The 18,668-nt window shown below is 42.3% G+C and overlaps 1 protein-coding gene across 1 annotated transcript in view; it reads left to right on the top strand.

Moving 5' to 3' along the window:
• Nucleotides 1-18,668, top strand: part of LOC142933801 (synaptosomal-associated protein 25-A-like) — a 35,020-nt gene that overhangs the window by 1,988 nt on the left and 14,364 nt on the right. Inside the window, exons 2-3 of the mRNA XM_076078029.1 lie at nt 12,729-12,835; nt 14,224-14,265. Coding sequence (XP_075934144.1) covers nt 12,764-12,835; nt 14,224-14,265 — 114 coding nt within the window. The 5' untranslated portion in view covers nt 12,729-12,763. The remainder of the gene's footprint in view (nt 1-12,728; nt 12,836-14,223; nt 14,266-18,668) is intronic.

The following is an 18,668-nucleotide window of genomic DNA, read 5'->3' as shown; positions in this document are numbered from 1 at the left end:
ACAATAAACTGTATTTCGTTTACAGTGCAACAGAGTAATTATATTCATGTCACCTTCATTTAAAGTAATTGGGTGCAATACTGTTACTGGAGTATATGAGTATCGACAGTAAACACATTGCATCAAATTTGATAATCTTTATTTAAAGCGTGCTACAAATCAAAATCAAAAAGACTCGAGATAAAAGTCTTATACACTTCTAGTCAGTTGGCATGTGTGCACTTGGCATGTGGCAAGAGCTATTTATTTCGCATTTGTGTGTTAAGTTGTGAAGCAGAAATATAATTTTTAGAAGAGATTATGCCAGACACCTCGGAAATACAATATCTTTGACTTGCTGCTAGAAAAACTACGATGGAACGCCACTCAAAATCAGAGTTCCTACTTGTAAACTCCATCTACCCCGACTTCACGAAGAAGTTATCTTCTTGTGTTATCTGACTTCACACAACAACGGGAGGGTACATTGTAAACGGTAAAACCATCAACTAAAAGGCAACGTAAAGTATATTTAGCTTGCATTTAATTAGAATAATACAGACAATCACACACCAAAACCTCTTCTGCATGTAAACTGATGTAAACAATATTTCTCCCCTGTTATAAGGTAGCTGCTTACATTTAACAGTCACACGGTGAACAACTGTGAAAATGCCCCCCAAAACATGTGGAGGCTGTACTCAAAGAAGCATCACTTTGTCACGGTCAGCCATGTTTGTTTTTGGCATTGTGAAGCCGGAGTGTCTGGAAGAGCATTATATAGTTTTGAACCTGGTTAGTTGTGATTTCTCCTTCGTTGAAACAGGTGTTTGCTGTTTTTGCGCTGATTCTCCACACATGAACACGAAGTCGGGGTGCACGAATAATCTATTTGCAGCTGAGAAAATGGTTCTTGCCTCGGCTGTCACAACCCCCCCCCCCGGTCCTCATTACCCACCGCTCACCCATCCATCACCCTGCCCACAGAAGAATGCCGAGAAATTGCCACCAGCCTCCCGCTACATCTGTGGGAAAAACAACACAGGCATCCGCACACCAACGGCTACACACTCTTCCTCTTGTCCCTTTTCACAGTCACACCGTTTAATTAATTCCCCTCTCGTTGTTTATGCGTCTCGTTCTTTTTGCTCTCTCCTTGTTGAATTTCAATAGTGACCTGCTACAAAAGTGCCAGATGGTAGAAACGAAAAAAAGAACAGGAACATCCAAGAACGCACCTTGATCACAATCTTCTCTCTCAGTGCATGTTGCTCACTTAAGCAGGGAGATCGCGTTTGCAGTCCATTCTTGGCAACTGCTGCTTTTCTAACCATCTGGGATTTTTATATACAGATTTGTTTTGGACATGGCCTCTTAAAACTTGTTAATGGCGCATTATTCATCAGAATAGTTTGTCATCTTCGGCTATAATTCCATCTTTTATGGGAGGGACAGCTGTTTTTAGAAGCCCCGCAGGATGTCTTTGGGCTCACCCACGCAGTGTGTACTTGGAGTTAAACCGTTTGTGCTACTGTGTGGACTTGAGTCACATGACTTTAGGGCTTGCAACTCTCTTAAACACTAATAGCTCGTGACTTTAGACTTTACTCTTTTGATTTGGAGTGACTTGGTATCCTTCCCAAGCATGAAGAATGAAAATGATGCTATTAAAAAGAAAGGGAATCAATTCCCCGTTTTTCCATCATGTTACATGAGCGTGAGGGGAAAGGTCTGGTTTGACAGTCTGGAGCAGCGGGCAGACATATTCACTTTGTAGGATTTGGGACTTCATAGCCAAGACTTTTTTTGTTTTTTTCTCTGGCAATGTGTACGGAGCAATGGTTTTACAAGCTCACGGATACACACGATGCGTTTTGGCGTTTCTTGTTTGTTTACAGGGAAAACTCCACGGGGCACCTTTGAACCATCATGGAGAGGGATGTGAACACAGTTTATTGCGCTGACCAACCCATCTTTCCCTTCACAGAGACGGAGACATACTCTGTATTCTGATCCCGATACTCCTTCAACGAAACGGATCATTTCAGATATATATATATATATATATATATGTGCATATCCACGCTTTATGATTCGGGATGACACGGCAAATCTGTAGTAACCCGATTCCTCTGCTCCTCAACCCTCTCTTTGTCCTTTTAACAGTTCATCGATTGAGTTTTCTCAAACACAGAGCAGTATTCAGGAGGAAAAAACTACTTTGAATAACAAACATACAAATAAAATAAAATGAATCCCACAAGAGTGGTCCTTTCCATCCCCGACAACGGCCATAATAACAGCAATGCTATCAGAGGAGAAGGAAAAAAGGAAAAGGATTTACATTTGGTGAAATAAACTCAAACTCTCTTACCCTTATGAAGTCATTTATGTTTGGTATATTGTGTACATGTACTTAGATTATATTCAAATATATATATATATATATATATATATATATATATACATATATAGTGTGCTACAAGCGCCCGTCAGCACTGAGTATGTGTGAGTGTACAAATGAACAGCATGTAAAGAGCAGCATGTTGACAGGTGTCCATTCGAATGCAAGAAGAGAGAGGAGAAACAGTGGGAAGGCGGGGGCAGTGGGAAGAGAGAGAGATTGTGTGTGTGTGTGTGTGTGTGTGTGTGTGCGCAATACACGTGCACTGTAGATTTTGTTAGTGGGAGCAGAAAGTGGAGAGAGAGGATGTGAATGGGTAAGAAAAAGGGAAAGCGTGTACGAGGGAGGTAAAGTAGAAGACAGTGGTCCATCCATGTGTTATGTAAGTGTTGTGAGGCATCTCTCTCTCTCTCTCTCTCTCTCTCTCTCTCTCTCTCTCTGTGTATGTGTGTGTGCATCCTGTAGGCCTACAGATTAATCCAGTGGGTTTTATCCTCAGTGAATGGGACAGTGGGGCTTTGCAGTGATTATCCGTACAGGCCACAGGATGATTGCTTTGTATCTCCCGTACGTCCCACACCGCCATGTTGCCCATGCCTGCACATCATTCGGCCTAGCTGAACAACGAACACGTTGACGGATCGTAGCATTCGAAGGAGACGCCTGTTGGTGGCCGCAGACGCTAGACGATCCGCCGTAATGACCCCTCGGCTGTTTCTAGAACCGTTTCGGCGTTCGTAATGTGTCCTTTTCGGAGCGAGCGCTCCACCTCTGTCCGCGTCTCTGCCGTACGTCCATTTCTCTGGTTAATCTGCCCGTCTCGATCCAAGCCCGCCCTCCCGCCGTAGCTTTCTGTCTGTCCCTCCTCCTTTGGATTATATAACCAGGAAATGTCAGAAATGCAATCTGCACCATCATCCCTGCTCAGCTGAGACCAAAAAAAAAAAAAAAAAAACATCCGAATGCTGGGAGACATTTGTCATTTGGGTCTTGTGATCCTGCGTCGCCGCGAAGGTCATGAATGCATGCAGCATTTTTACACTCGCTGCCATGTGGTCAGGTTGTGACCTTGTACCTCTTTGCTCAGTGTTACAGGACATTCTAGCAAGAACATGAGCCCTTTAGGGTCTGAGATTATGCAGATTTGGGGATAATAACATTCAACGGCTCCAACATAACAGCACCGAAATAACATGCTCGGACGTTTGTCCCCCTGACTGCCTCTGTGATTTTCCACAGGAGATTTCCCCCTGCGCGTCCTTCCTGTCTCTCCGTAGGGAAGGTTTTAATTCGCAGACACCATATTGGCACGACAGCCGCTGCTGTGGGCATGAAAACCAGCGCCGTATGAGCTTTTCTGTACTCGTGCCATTCACATTCAACTGCTGTGGTTCAGCCTGGATGGAAATGAGGAGGCTGCTCTCTGAACGTGTTAAAACTGAAGGTGTACGGAAACCTGGTTTTAGCCTTTTGATGTGTTGCTGAATGGAATGAAATGTGGAATAATGAAATGACTCATAGCCTTGGCTCGAGTACATTTTGTTCACATGAAAGTCTCAGATCTTTTCATGAAAATATGTTTCTTAGGATGGTGCTCTAAAATGAAATCCACCTACACGGAGAATGCTGCTCTTGCAACTACAATAGTTTAGAGATGAGTTTTTCTGTTCAGTTATCCGCAGATTAGATTATTTTTTAAATACACTGATTGCATCTAGACTACAAATAATTCAGACCACCATGTCGGTGTTATCATTTCACTATCTGGTTTTGAGTTAAATGTGATAAAGAATGTCGGCAAATTGAGTTTTTTTTAATGCATCCAGGACTTTGATCGGTCAGACTGAAATGTCTGTAGGCCCGAACTTTAGTTTTTTAGCCATCACTGTTTGATTTTCATTCTAATAATAGAATTAGACTGGTAAAGCGTCTTTGTGCACAGCATTTGCATATGAATGTGTGTGTGGCTGTTACATGTGTAGTACATTAGCAGTCGGGCATGAAGGGGTGGGTGTTCTGTCTGAATAGCTTAGCCCTCAGGCTCCCATCATGCTCTCTGGCCCGGTCACATCTTGGCTTGTCTACTGCTTATATGTCGACATGGAGGTAGAGTGTTCACTATTGTTTGGATGTATAATAACATGAAGGTTGTCTGAGTATGTATATATATATATATATATATATATATATATATATATATACATATATATATGTACATATAGTGTCAGCAGGTACTTTACCCTCCTGAGTCTGTGTGACAGGTTTGATTTTATAAATATACAGCAGTGGGCCGTCAGGGCCAGCAAGGCCTTCTCTGCTGGCCTAAACAGAATCACAAAGTTATAGCTATTTTATAATTGAATAGTTTTTCATAAATACACTACATGTATTATAATTTTTTTCCAGTCAGCTTACTTTCTCATTGCACAGCTACTGTCTTCCTCAGTTGCTCTGCTTCCAGTGCAGCTTGTTTTAAGTAGAGCTTTTATCCAATCAGAGTTCACCTCTGTGTCTCTAGGTAAGAAGAGAGGCCCGAGGCCTGCAGACTCACAAGTGCATCCCTTTGCAGTTTAAGTGAATGGGGACGATATTGTTGATTGTCATAGTCTTCAACCAATCAGATCTTTAGTTTGACATGTTGGGCGTATTCTTTGACATGTCAGAGCCTGCTAGCTGGTCTAGCCATACGTGATTGGTCAGTGGGCTAGCGTGACGTGTTGGGCGGTGACAATCCCAATATCTGCTGCCTCTGTCTAGCGGACATTTTCAGCCCTCAAACACATTAAAACGTATTCAAGAAATACAACTGGGGAGGCTCGACTGTCTTCACTGGCGTCCATGAATCGAGAAGGACTTCTTACTGGAACTAAAACGCACGGATGTACTGAAGAACCGTGAGATTAAACTCTTTATTAACAAAGAAAGGAGCATGCACTTTGTCTTTATGTGAACAGCAGCTCTGGTAAGTGAACTGCTTTTGTTTTCACATCTGCAGTAGCTTTAATATGCTTGTTTATATATTATTATTTGTACAACTTGTTTTTATGAAGATGGATTTTTGTTTGGTTTAATATGTGATAGGAACTATTGTTACGTCCAATGTTGCTCTGGGGACACATTTAGTCGGTGCCAGTGTTGCCAACATGGCGACTTTCCGAACCCATTTGGCGACTTCTTTTGTCAAAAGCTACTAGCGACAAATCTAGCGACTTTTTCTGGTGTTTTGACTCTGACGTGAAAGCACGTACCGCTCTGCACTGTCGTGAACGAGCAGCGGGTGCTGCCGTGAGCCGCCCCAAAGCACTCACAGGCGGTCAGTCTCACAGCAGCCTCGCACAGCAGTCCCAGCTGCAGTCAGAGCAGAGAGGAGACGCACTCTCGGCGTATTCATGTATCTGCACTCTGCAGTTAGTATATTTATAGGTGTTGAGCTTCATTTTTACACAAAACAAATAATAACCGTAGCTGTGGCGTCATAATGAGATTATTCAGCTGCAGGACAGCAGTGAAGGCCCAGGTATAAAATGCACGGCCCGCCACTGATATTCTGTATATCATATACAGTATATGAAAGCATGCATCTGTGGAACCATTCCTTCATTTCTTTTTTTCAAGGTGCATTACTTCTGTTAAGCCAGGTGTGGACCCCCAGGTGATCACTCACAGTTTTATTATTAGATGCATTAAATTGGAAAAACCCGTGAAAACATATAATGGGATCATGCTCGCACAGCCACATGTGCATGTGCAGGTGTGTACTGAAACACACACACACACACACTGGATGTTCTGCATGTACTCACACACCACTGTTGCATCAATAATGTTGACCTGCCTCTAGCCAGTGAATAATGAAACATGGTTCTGCTTTGATGCGGGGAGATGTTGGACACTCCCACGCCCGCACACCCGAGTGTTAACTGACACAGAACACACTCACACACACACACACACACACACACACACACACACACACAGGCATTTACAGTGCTGCGCGGTGAGTCTGCAGTCTCCTTTGCTTTGCACTTAAACGGACAGAAGACAAACGGATGTGAAATGCTCCTTAGTGACAATTCTGTCCTGTTTTTATTCAAGATTATTAATATTACAATTAATATCACCTCTCTTACCTTCAGTATTTTGTTTTTTTGTGCAACACTGCAGAGGTAAGAGATGTGCAAGAGTGAGAGCAAGGAAATGCAACGGTGTCGAAATCTTCGCTGCTCCTTCGTGCATGTTCCTCCGAGGGCTAAATTGCCGCCACTCACTCACCCGGGGTTCACTCTTGTGCCGTACAATTGCTGTATACACAACCAGCTTTGCTCGCAATTATACAAAGCAAAGGAGCAGTGCAGAAATAGCTCTGCCAATTTCCAGTCACGCTGTGCCCACCGTCTCATTTGCATGCCGCGCCTCTCCAACTAATCCGCAAAAAAAGAAAAACGAAACAAATGCATGACAGAGAGAGAAAAGTGCACCAGCCATCCTAGAGAATCTCTTTCGGTTAGTGGCGTCTGTAAACTCGGGAGAAAAATACAACCGACAAGCTGACCTGCTTTGCCTGACTGTGAGTTTCCGTGCAGCCAGAGCGTCCCCATGTCCTATTTTGCCTCGCAAGCATTGTTTACTTCGACCGAACGCAGATAGCAGTCCTTTCGGCTCAGAGTCGAGGCAGTCTGTCATTCTGCAAGGGCGTGACTTCACCTCAATTGATCCTGCGTTACGTGCTTCAAGTAATTGCCAGAGATGGCTCAATCAGGTTGGGTTTCAATACAACTCGTTTTTCCAACAAGATATCACATTTGAAAATGAGCTCCACCAAACGGTAGAGGAGACGATTAACCGTGGTGGCTTTATCCTGACTTCTTCAAGTTGAAACCATCGGCCTCTTCTATCAAATAAAACAAAAAAAGGCTCTTTGTCCTCAATTTATGCGTGTGTTACGTCCCACATGACATCCTATTGAAACAGGAAATAAATCTAGTTTTTTAAAGTTCCATTTAATGCACTTAATAAATAAACGGTAATAAATAGTTTTTCATACTAGTGTATAAAATTGCAAGTTTTACTCCAACCAACAGGTGAAGTAGCTTCAAAGTAAAAACACCATCCTCCCATCAAGGCTCCTTCATCACTGACATCTTCCTGTACAAGCCTTAAACTGGGTGTTTAGCATTTTCTGTTTTTTTTCTCCATTTTACATGCTTTGAAGGGATTTTTCTTTGTTGCCCGAAATAGCTTGTCGTTGTATTCCTCCACGATCGGGGCTGCGTGTTAATCATGTCAGCGTATAACGGTGCTAATCCAGGCCCCCTTGTGGAGCGCTGTGCCAACACTGTACGCTGCTCTGTTCTTACCACTTCTAGTCCACACGCCATGACACAAACTCACCTAGTTCAAGCGATCCCCCAGTGAAACGCCGTTGTAGGAAGAAAGAAGACGTGAAGGCCGATGAGGCGGACAAAGTGGGAGGCAAACAGAGACAGACAAGTTGGAAACGAACCAACGAAAGAATGACATGTTGTCGGCAGGACTTTTTCACTGTTCAATGAGGCAGACGGGGATTCTGTCCTTTATAAAACACAACAATAACAATTTCCCTCTTCTTTTCGGCACAACTAATGCAATAGGCTGCTGTGTTCAGCGGGTTCTTACCTGTTTTGCTCATCAGGGTCATGTCCTTAATCTTTCCGAACCTCCTGTCTCCGCGTCTCCCTTTCACATCTTTTAGGATTAATGCTATTAATATTTTAATCAATAATTCATTGGTGCCCTTTTAATGTCTCCACTCAAGCCAGTGTTCTCCCATCACGCTTGAATCTGTTACTTATTTCTAGACGGGAGGCGTTTTATCGTCTGTATGGTGTTTTTGTAACCTCTAGACATCCCTTGACAATTATTATAACGTTTTTGTCCTTAACCCCGTTGATAGAATGAATGAATTTGTTTCTAGATGGCGAGAGTCTCATGCCGCTCACTTCCTTTTAAGGAAACTGTATCACTTCCTGTGAGCTTGAGGATTTGCCCTGTGAAAGACCCACCTGACACCAGCCGTTAAGTACAGATCCTTTTGGGTTGTTACTTAGAATCTTACGTGATAATTTGCCCTCTCATTCTGCTTACTGGGGACAAAGAAAGAAACAAAGAAAGCATGAGAGAAGAGACAGATAAAAGAGCGAGAGAGAGAGAGAGAGAGAGAGAGAGAGAGGAGAGAAAACAGTGGAGAGTAAATCCTCTTTCCCTGCTGACTTTAATCTCTCCACAGGCTGAGCCCGGAAGTTGGGGCCTTACAGCAGCCGTCAGTTAAAGGAGAGTGACAGCCATCGGGGCCGCAGGTGGGGGATGGGGACGGCCGGACGTCGTGTTACGTCAACTTCGACTGTAGCGTGTTAAAGAGGAAGTGACTTTCAGAGTGGGATGGATAGACAACGGGAGGAGGGGGAAAAAAATGTTGGATCGAAATGAAGTGATGTTACAAGTAAAAGTCCTTAGTCTTCTCTCAGAATTTGGGACTGTAGTGTTTTCTATCTTAGCTAGCTGAGCTAACATGAGCACACTATTGGTTTTTGTGACTCACTTCTAATTGGTTGTGTGGTGTATGCAAATAATTCTGTAGTTCTATGTGTTCACAGGACTGTGGGGGTTATTAAGCAGATACTCTGATTAGCTAGTGTGCACGTGGTCCGACTGCCCTGTTGGTCCAGACTGAAATATTTGAACAACAACTGGATTGCCATTAAATATTAAACAGACATTCATGGTCCCCAGAGGATGAATCATACCGATGTTGGCGATCGTGTGACTTTTGCATCTCGTGCCACAATGAGGTTGACATTCTCGATTTTTAGTGAAATGTCTCGACAGCTGTTTCATGTATTGAGAAGAAAATGTATTGCAGGTATCTATGGTTCCCGGAGGATCAAGTTTTGGTTTTCTTTCTTGACATGAAATTTGGTACCCAATTTGGTAATCTGTACTACATACTAAGTCTATAAAGTACATACTAATCATCTTGGTATACTGGTTTGGCAACTTGTTCAAAGATCAACAAACTTGCTATTGTTTTGTTTTAACATCCATAATCTGTTTCAGTTTCTTCCAGCTGTGAGCAGCTTTGTGCATTGCATTGTGGGAGAATACAACAGTCCACTCAATTTTAGGGTCTTTTAGTATGGATTTAGTATTGTATTGTATTTAGTATATAGTATGGATTTGGGACAAAGCTTATGTCTTGTTATCACACCAATGAATCTGATTTGTTGAAAGTAAAACTAATTAGTTGCGTGTCAGAAAGTGTGCTAAATGGATGTCCATAGGGGTTAATCTATGGTTTACCAGCCAAAGCGTTAAGGTTCTCTGTTTGGTATTCAGAGCATAAACAGAGCTGCAAACAACTATTTGCAATGTAAAGATATAGTGGAGTAATGTATACCTGAACAGAGACTGAAGTCTCAGGTAAACACCTTTAGCTTTGTCAGCACTGTTGCCATTGTTTGCACTGTTAGCACCCATAGCTGCAAGCCATCGTGTTAAGGCGCACGTGGAGGCAATCCCTCTACTCTGACTTTGCGAATTTGGCACCTTTTTATCTCAGAGCGAGAGCGTTATAGGAAGTGTGACAGAGTTGGAGGGAGTGTATGAGGGGGAAACCAAGAGATGCAGTGATTAGGCACGAAATCGATGGGTGCAATCAGATGTTTGTGAGGTCACAGGTGGCCAGTGTTTATCCAATCAGGGACAAGTGGTGGGATCACATCATTCTTAAACTCGGCATACAAGCAAACACACAGTTAATTGCACCACATTACATGTTGTGTACGGTAAAAGCGTAGAATGCGAATGAAATTGGTGAAAAGATGAGTTTGAGTTTTGATCATAATGTTGATAGATGGAGAGGTGAGCGACACACACACACACACACACACACAGTGACAGTGTCAATATAAGAGGAAATGAGAAGCTGTGCTGTGCGTGTTGACGGAAAGCGACTCCACTGCAAAGAGATAAGCAATCATCGACGGATCGATACCACAGCAGAACATTACACCGGGAAGATTGATGTAGTGAGAGCGCAGGCCTGGATGTTAGTGACATCATTCAGTTCAGTCATTGTTGCTTTGTAAATGCACTGCGACGTGTTTCGCTTCAGCACATGAAGAGTGCAGACGCATCACTGGGCCGTCAACACCGTTGCCACGGACAGCACAACCAAGGGAACGTTGTCAACAAGTGGGCGTGGTTTGAGCACGGCGACGGACACGACCGGTGTTGGTTTGCTGCCATGTTGGAACTTCATATCCATTCCCTAAAACGGAGACGAGATAATAATAAGCAACTGTTTCTTGTGACGCTTAAAACATGGTGGATTTGTGTTCAGGTCATCCGTTTTTTTCGAATCCCCTGTAATGTAGCTGATCTATGAACTGGACTTTATTTTTGCTGTGGCACCCATTGTAAGGAGCTCTGGAATACAGCGTCAGCCGAATGGCTAAAATATAAAATGGCAACATAAATATTTTAAAGTGGTATAGCAGACAAAACACACACACACACACATATGGAGAGAGAGAGAGAGAGAGAGAGAGAGAGAGAGCAGGCATGAAAGAACGAGAGAAGCACTTTGAGAAGGCTGTTTTTTTTATTTTCCTCTCCATCTCTTTTCCCGGCACATGTTCAATTATTAACCGCCCTGACGACTCCGCCGGGATGGAGGCAGAGACAGACAGACAGAAGGCGGGGCAGAACAAGGAGATACTTTTATCAAACATCCAGCTGTGACTCAAACTGACCTTGTGTGTATTCATCTTGAGACCTTGTGACGGCGACTTATTGATGGAGGCCTATAGGGCTCCATCAGAAGACTAGCTTTTAAGGTGGTACATCCACAGGAATCCCATCTGTTTTTGCTATTTTACCAGAAAGTGTCATAGGAAGGCTAAAAGATGAATACAAACTACACCGTAGCAATATCACAACAACTTAAAGTGAATTTGTTTTTGTAGCACATAAAAAGATTCCGCTTTTTAATCCATAAAAACCTGGATTTAGAAATGTTTTTTTTGCCGTGTCAAATCAATCAAAGTAAGTCTCCTCCTGCAGCCTCAGCACCTGATTGAGTCCAAAAGTCAGCCGGCCCTTGGTCCCATTGCTGCACTGTGTATTGCAGTAGATTAGATTACATCAAGCTTTAATGATCCCCGAGCTAAAATGCTGCTGGGTGGTTAAATTCATATCAAGCCACATTAGCCCTATAAAACCTCTCGCAATATGATTTGTGCGATGGAAACAAGAACGCATTAGAGGCACAAATGAGATCTGATTGGATTGCATTAGGGAGGTAGAGAAGGAGTGATGGGAACGTAGAGACTGAGCCGGTTTCCTCTGTCTCCTTGGTCCCGAACAGGAGCAGCAGCAGCATGTCGCTCTGTCAGCCTGCAGAGCTACAGCAACATCCATTTTTCATGGACCATTCCTCCAGCTCTGCTGCGCGCGGCTTCATGAAATACTGTCTGGCAGCGCGTCAGAGGAACAAAAATAGACCCTGGTGACACTTTGCCCTCAAACAGTGATGGAGCTCATCCCTCGTTCATCTCCCTTCTCTGATCATCCCCGAGGAGGAAACTCTGGGTCAGCGACCATCTTTCTCCAAAGGACGGTGTGTTGGTTGCGTGCGTGACTGGGAGCTGTATACAAAGGCAGAGCCTGTTTACCCACAGTGTTTTAAACAGTAAATTATTTATCACTTGTGCTTACGGTTGATGGTATTGGACAGCTTTTTAAAGGAACACAGAGGACTCTACCTGCATTGAGTTGTAATCCCTGCCTCCCACAAACTAGTAGTTGTTCGTGTGAAACAGTGCTTTTGCCGAGTGCTATGGAGTTCAGGGCTGGTGTAAAAGGCTCTTCACTGTTTTGCTGAAGGACACTTTGACAGTAGCTGCTACAAGGAGCGATTGAACCTTTCGACCCTGCTGTTATGGAACAGTTTGTCCATAGATAGATAGTTATGAGGTTTCATTCTTCTGTTTGAAATCTGAACCTGACTCGACCTCAGCAGTTGAATCATTTCACAGCTCATCACAGTATATGGTGAAGGATCAGAGCCATGTCAGCCTCCTCAAAATTCACAGATCTGCTACTCAAGCTGGACTCCCTGGACAGTGTTTCATGTCCCACTGGTCCCAGAGGCAACAAACGCCCACCAGCACAGCATTGTTTTACTGCCAGCTAATCTTTCTCACACTCCGGGTCACATGCTGCACAAAGTAACGGTTGTCATACTGCTTTATTTTGTAGTGTTGTTGCTACACTAACCTCTCTCTTCATCTCTCTTTCTCCCTTCCAGTCGTTCTTGTTTGAGGTCAAAGTTCAACAGTCATCATGGCCGACGAATCAGACATGCGCAATGAGCTGGCGGATCTGCAGACACGCGCAGACCAGATAGCCGATGAGGTACAGTAGAACACACACACACACACACTTGTGTACTCCGGCATTTATGCTTACAGATTGACCCACATATAAACATCTGCTCTAATATTGAAAAACAAAGATGACACATCACATTTTATTTTGCATATGATCCTGTGTTACCTGCTGAAGTGGCTGCTAGTTTAAGGTCTAACTTCCTCAGATATTGATAGTCATATGCACTCTTTAAATTGCACATGATTTTATTTATTTATTTATTAATCTGTAATGTATTTCTCATCATATGTGACACATCATCATTTGTATTTTTCATTTTTTTTCACCTCTTTTCTTGGGCTCCAGTCTTCAGTCAAACGAACATGCATTTTTTCACAGTTACTTTGTGCGCTGTATACTTTCCATAGACGACATTGTGAATTGTGAATTTACAAATCCAGAAAGCGGGTCATAACCCAGGTAGTTAGACATTTGCACATCGAACCATCACAGCTAAAAATATGCAATTTAATCTCCATTCCATTACTTAGTTTTTGTCAAAAAGAAGAATGTAACTCGCTGTTGGTGAAGCACAAACAGAAAGCAGAAAACAGAGAAATTGAGAGGACTTTTCTGGTCTACAGTCAAAACTGATTTTTTATTTTTTTTGTCAACGACATGACAATTCCGACTTGTTCTCATCTCTGTAAGGACACAAATGTCTCTCTAAAGCCTGCAGGCTGACACACACAGCTACTGTAAATCTGACCCTCCCTTGTTTTAGCAATTTGTTCTCAAAGTCTCTTTAATCAAGACGAGGCTTCTTTTTTTTTGAAGAAGAAGAAGAAGAAGAAGAAGAATGGAAGAACTTTGCCCTTTTTAAATGAGTCAAGAGGAGCTCGGGAAGAGCAGATAATTCTGTGCTGCAGAATAATGGAGCAGCTCCAATGGCCTTATTAAACATTCATGAGGAGATAATGCAAGGCCAAGAGGCTCCGTGGATGTGATGGAGGGGAGGGGAGCAATCAGGAAGTCAGGGATGGTAGGATGGATGGAGATAACACAGGGGAAAGAGCCAAATGAGGATTAGCAATGAAATGAAATGGTGTTTGGTTTAAGAAATAGATGAGACTCAAAAGGGCTCCTGCAGAGGGCGGAAAGTTAGCCAACAAAAGGTAGAAATCAGATAATTAATCCTGGGATCAGAGGAGAGGAATAATCAAGCTTCATTTTATGACTGAGGATCAGTGATTTGTCCGTCGACACTAGACTTTTCTTGCCTCTCACATGTGCGTTTTACACCTTTTAAATATTCCTTCTCAACACGCAGAGACGTCTTTCTGCTTCATGTTACAGGTGATGTGCTGCGTGTCTGTATTCGCTCTCTTGTGGACTCTCAGCTAATCATTTGCCCTCTCTTTCTGTCCCTGCAGTCTCTGGAGAGCACTCGGCGTATGCTGTCTCTGGTTGAGGAGGTGAGTTGGCCACTCATGTGACGACACAAACAACGAGTTCTCTTTGGTTTCTTACATATCAGCACCTGCCTCGTGCTAAATAATACAGATGGAGCTGCATAGGTTATATAGAGAGTTTAACTTCCCCTCAACGTGATCTTTATGCTGGAGGTAGGTTGTAGGTGAAGTCCATAAGGAACCAAGGATTCACTAGGTGAGTCAGCTAATGGATCAGCTCTGTCACTCGGTGAATGAGTGCATCTTCATCCTCAACACTATCGATTTGAAAGGTTAAATACAAACTTGAATCAGCAGTGGAACATGTGATTTTATTCTGCGTCATCCTAACCAAACAGTTGTATATTATTTTATAGTATATATATATATATATATATATATATATATATATATATAGTAATTTGACATCATGATAGCTATATGTATATATACTTTTTCTTGAAACCATTACATAGACAAACTATCCAGATATGGAATTGGCACTGGGCTATACTGACAAACTCAAATATTCTGATATATTAAAACAAATACTGTACTTATATATTGATATATAATGATATAATGTGGGGGCAGCACCATCGGAGCTTTAGCAAACCTTTCATTGGGAATTTGATGAGCAAATGAACAAACAAGTTGTTGGGTCTGGTTATTTTGTTGAACCAACACTAAAATAAGCTCAGAAATCACTGTACTGTAACCCAGCCTTATAGATCTAAAATAGTCAATATTTAAGAATGATATCACGATGACAAAATCCCAGATGATATTGATATTATTTTCATCTATTGCAAACAGTGGGGGACCACTACATTGCTCCTACTGCCAGCTAAAAATTGAATTGAACGAGAGAGGCGCTTGGTGTCCGAGGAGTGTGGACAACGAGCACAGCGACCATCTGTAGAAACTTAAAAGGGATAGTTTGGGTGTTTTGAAGAGGGGTTGTAGTCCGTGTATTATAACTACAATAGATTCATATTTTCAGCGCCTCATCTTGACGTCAGACAGCGCTTTCCAGACGGGGAGCTTAACTAAAGTGAAACTTATGTACGCTCTCTTTAAAGCCACGAGGCTGCCTTGACAAAAACAGTGAAGATAACACACTTATATGATACACTCATATAGATATTGATTGATCTAGGTGGGCCTTTCCTTTAGGTGGCTAAAATATGTTCACGTGCTGCCCCCGTCCACAGCAGTACATTGCTTTGCTCTTGTGTCGGTACTCCTGTCCGTCTTTCTGAACAGGGGGCGTGCCGACCGCCATCTACTGAAGGTAAAACACTGACTGTGGATAAGTATCTCATACAACCCCACTTCAAAACACCCAAACTATCCCTTTAATGGTGGACTGGGTTTGTATGGGAGAAAATATATTTCAAAGCCAGTCACTTCAACACCTTGCAGAGAAATAAGGAAGAGTTTGTATACGCTCCGTTTCATTAAGGAGGACCTCATGTTTGCTCTCCTATAGGCTAACGTGTTTGTCTGCAGGAAGACAGGAACTCTTTCACATTGTTTGCAGTTGTAACTGGAATACGTATTTCCAAGCTGATTTTGCGGTTTTTACCGGTATTAGATTGCCATGAGCTTGTGTGGGACCTCTAGTTCCAGCTGCTGGCTTCAGAGACTGGGCTCTGCTCTGACCCCTGGACCAGTCCCCGTGTCTTGATGAGACAAAGCCGTGAGAGGACAGAGGGAGAACTGGGGCTGACCCAAACGGTGGCCCGCTCAACAGACGAGGCTTTTTCTGCCGGCGGTAGCTGAATGTTTGCCCTTTTGAAGATAATGCCAAGGGAATGCCATTTGTTCCTTTCAACTGTTCGTCTCTGATTTGAAGATGTGCGGCGGTTCGTTAGTAGAGAGTGCCTTTTCCCACGTGGTAGTGCTAGAGCCGAGACAAACAGCTACTGTGTCATGTTTTGGCTTCTCGCTGACAGCATGCGCTTCATCCCTCTCGCTTTGCATCCCCACCAGAGAAATGGGCTTAATATAGACTGCAATGTGGCAATAAGGCAGCATAGATTATGGATGAGGCTCAACATGCCTCTTCATACAATACAGATGTTATACAACTTCGTTCATTTGAGTTTGTGGTCTGAATATTCTCACAAATGCTCTGATATCAAATCATTTTGGGATAATATTCATACCATTCATAAAAATAATTATGTTTTAATTTAAGGCTTCTTTCCCCTTCTCTAACTTTTCTCTCACATGATCCCCCTCACAGGATCACACCTACACTATACTGCACTGTCAGCTCTGACTCTTCCTCTCTTTACTCTTTGTTTCTTATAATCTCCATGATCCAGAAACTCAAGCTTATTCTACTTTTGTACTCGGTGAGACGCTCTGGTTGAGCTCATCGGCCGAATACTTAAAAATGTAATTGTCAAATCCATGCAGAGCCCGTATCATAATGGAGTCTCATTTGAAATGCATGACCTTACAGTGGAGAGCAACATTGTGAAATCAATTTATAGGGAATGCAAATAAACAAGGTAAATCTGAAAACGATGGCGTGAATAATAAATTCTTTGCTGTAGTTTGAGGTTAAGAGTGGTGATAGTGATACTGACACTGTCGCACTATTGTGTGGTGTAGTGCAAAGGATTTGATTTAAATCCCTCTTGTAAATGTACACCTCTCAAATATTCAGTTTCACTGCAGAATACGTAACAGTACAGTAGCTAAAGACGATCTGACTTCACCGGGACTTTGAGGATATTCTTTCCTGGGTTTCTTTATCACTGTCCACAAACATAAAGTCCGTATAATGTCAGTTAGAGGTCAGTAAACACTCACAGAGTGATGTAACGTGTCCTTGTCTCGTGCAAATGTGACCCGTAATTCATTCTCCAGACCAGTGTGCAACATGACCTTTATTTTGTAGCTGGATCGAGCAGATAGCTAGCTTAGCTTAGCCTGAAGACTTTAAACGGTTGGATACAGCTAGCCTCTGTCCAGCAATCCACCTACCAGAAGCTCTAACATTCACCAATAAACATGTTGTACCTTGTTTAATCTGACGGCAAAACTGGTGCTATAGTATAGTAGCCAGATTTTGCTACCTTTGGACAGAGCCAGGCTATCTGTTTCCCCCCTGTGTCCAATTTGTATGCTAAGCTAAGCTAACCAGCTGCTGGCAGTAGCTTCATATTTAACAGATAGATGTATAAGAGTGGGATTGAACTTCAAACTCTTAGCGAGAAAGTGAAAAAGCACTTTTCCCACTTTTAAAATAATTTATTTAGAATATAAGCTATGATTTGGAATTCATCACATTTCACTGTATGTATTCTTACACTATGTGTAATGGAATGTCTAGTATTAAAAACCTACCATTTTCAGTGAAGTGTTACTGATTAATTATTAACATTGAAAACAGCAATTCTGTCATACATGCAAAATCTATGGATTAGCAGCATAAATCAAATATCTTACCGTATCAGTATCTTAAATATACCAGCGGCGTAATGAACAAACTTGGTAGTGCAACTCAATTTTTATTAAGAAAGATCCAGAGATATTGAAGTTCTTATGAAAACGGTTATCTTGCCACCAGGCAGAGAACAGAAACGAGAATCTACTCGGTATGTCAGAATGATCTGTGAAGAAAGCTGGCGAGGGGAGATGGAAATGAAAAAGAGAAAGTGAGACGGAGGGACGAGGAACGAGATGAGGAGAGTGATGAGAAAGATAAACAGAGAGTTAGAGAGAGGAGCCGGCGAAGGACATCAAGTCCAAATGCAGTGCCTCTGTGGAGCAGAGAAACGGGAGATCTGATTTGACGGGCAGCTTCAGGCCTGAAGTCAGAGAATACATTACACAAGATGGATGTGATATTACATTCATGCAGGCTGTTATATCACTACACTGTAGCCTCGATGAGCAAATAAATAAATCAAAAAAGACATTTAATTCCCCCTTTGAGTCTTAAAACTTCTATAAATACAGAAAAAGTATAATACAATTGTGTGGATTTGTATTCAAAGTGGAATCCTTATAGCTCAGTATTTAACATGTTCTTTCTTTTTTTCTGTGATCCACATAAAAATCAAAGTCGAGAAACAACAAGCTGCATTTTTTGTTTCCAAAGTCTTTGCTGGTTGCCTGACAGTCTCACTGTGAAGACTTTGGTTATTTATGGATTAAACAAATGTGTCAATAAGTGTGCTTTCTTGGTGACTGTATTACCTTCAGACAGAGCTGGGCTCGGCGTTTCCAGTCTTTATGCTAAGCTAAGCTAATCTTCTGTAGCCATTTATCTACTGGATGGATAAGAGAGACATCGATGTTCTCATATTGATTTCTCAAAAATGTTTTTTTTTTTAACATCTTCAGATAATTAAAGCAAATTAAGCTAATTACCTTCAGGCTAATGCAAATAAATGAATCAAAAAGGT

This window comes from Anarhichas minor, unplaced genomic scaffold, assembly GCF_050575085.1.
Source record: "Anarhichas minor isolate MPS153535 unplaced genomic scaffold, ASM5057508v1 ptg000062l, whole genome shotgun sequence".
Lineage (NCBI taxonomy): Eukaryota > Metazoa > Chordata > Actinopteri > Perciformes > Anarhichadidae > Anarhichas > Anarhichas minor.
Note: the sequence above shows the minus strand (reverse complement) of the source record. Positions and strands in the feature narration are given on the sequence as shown.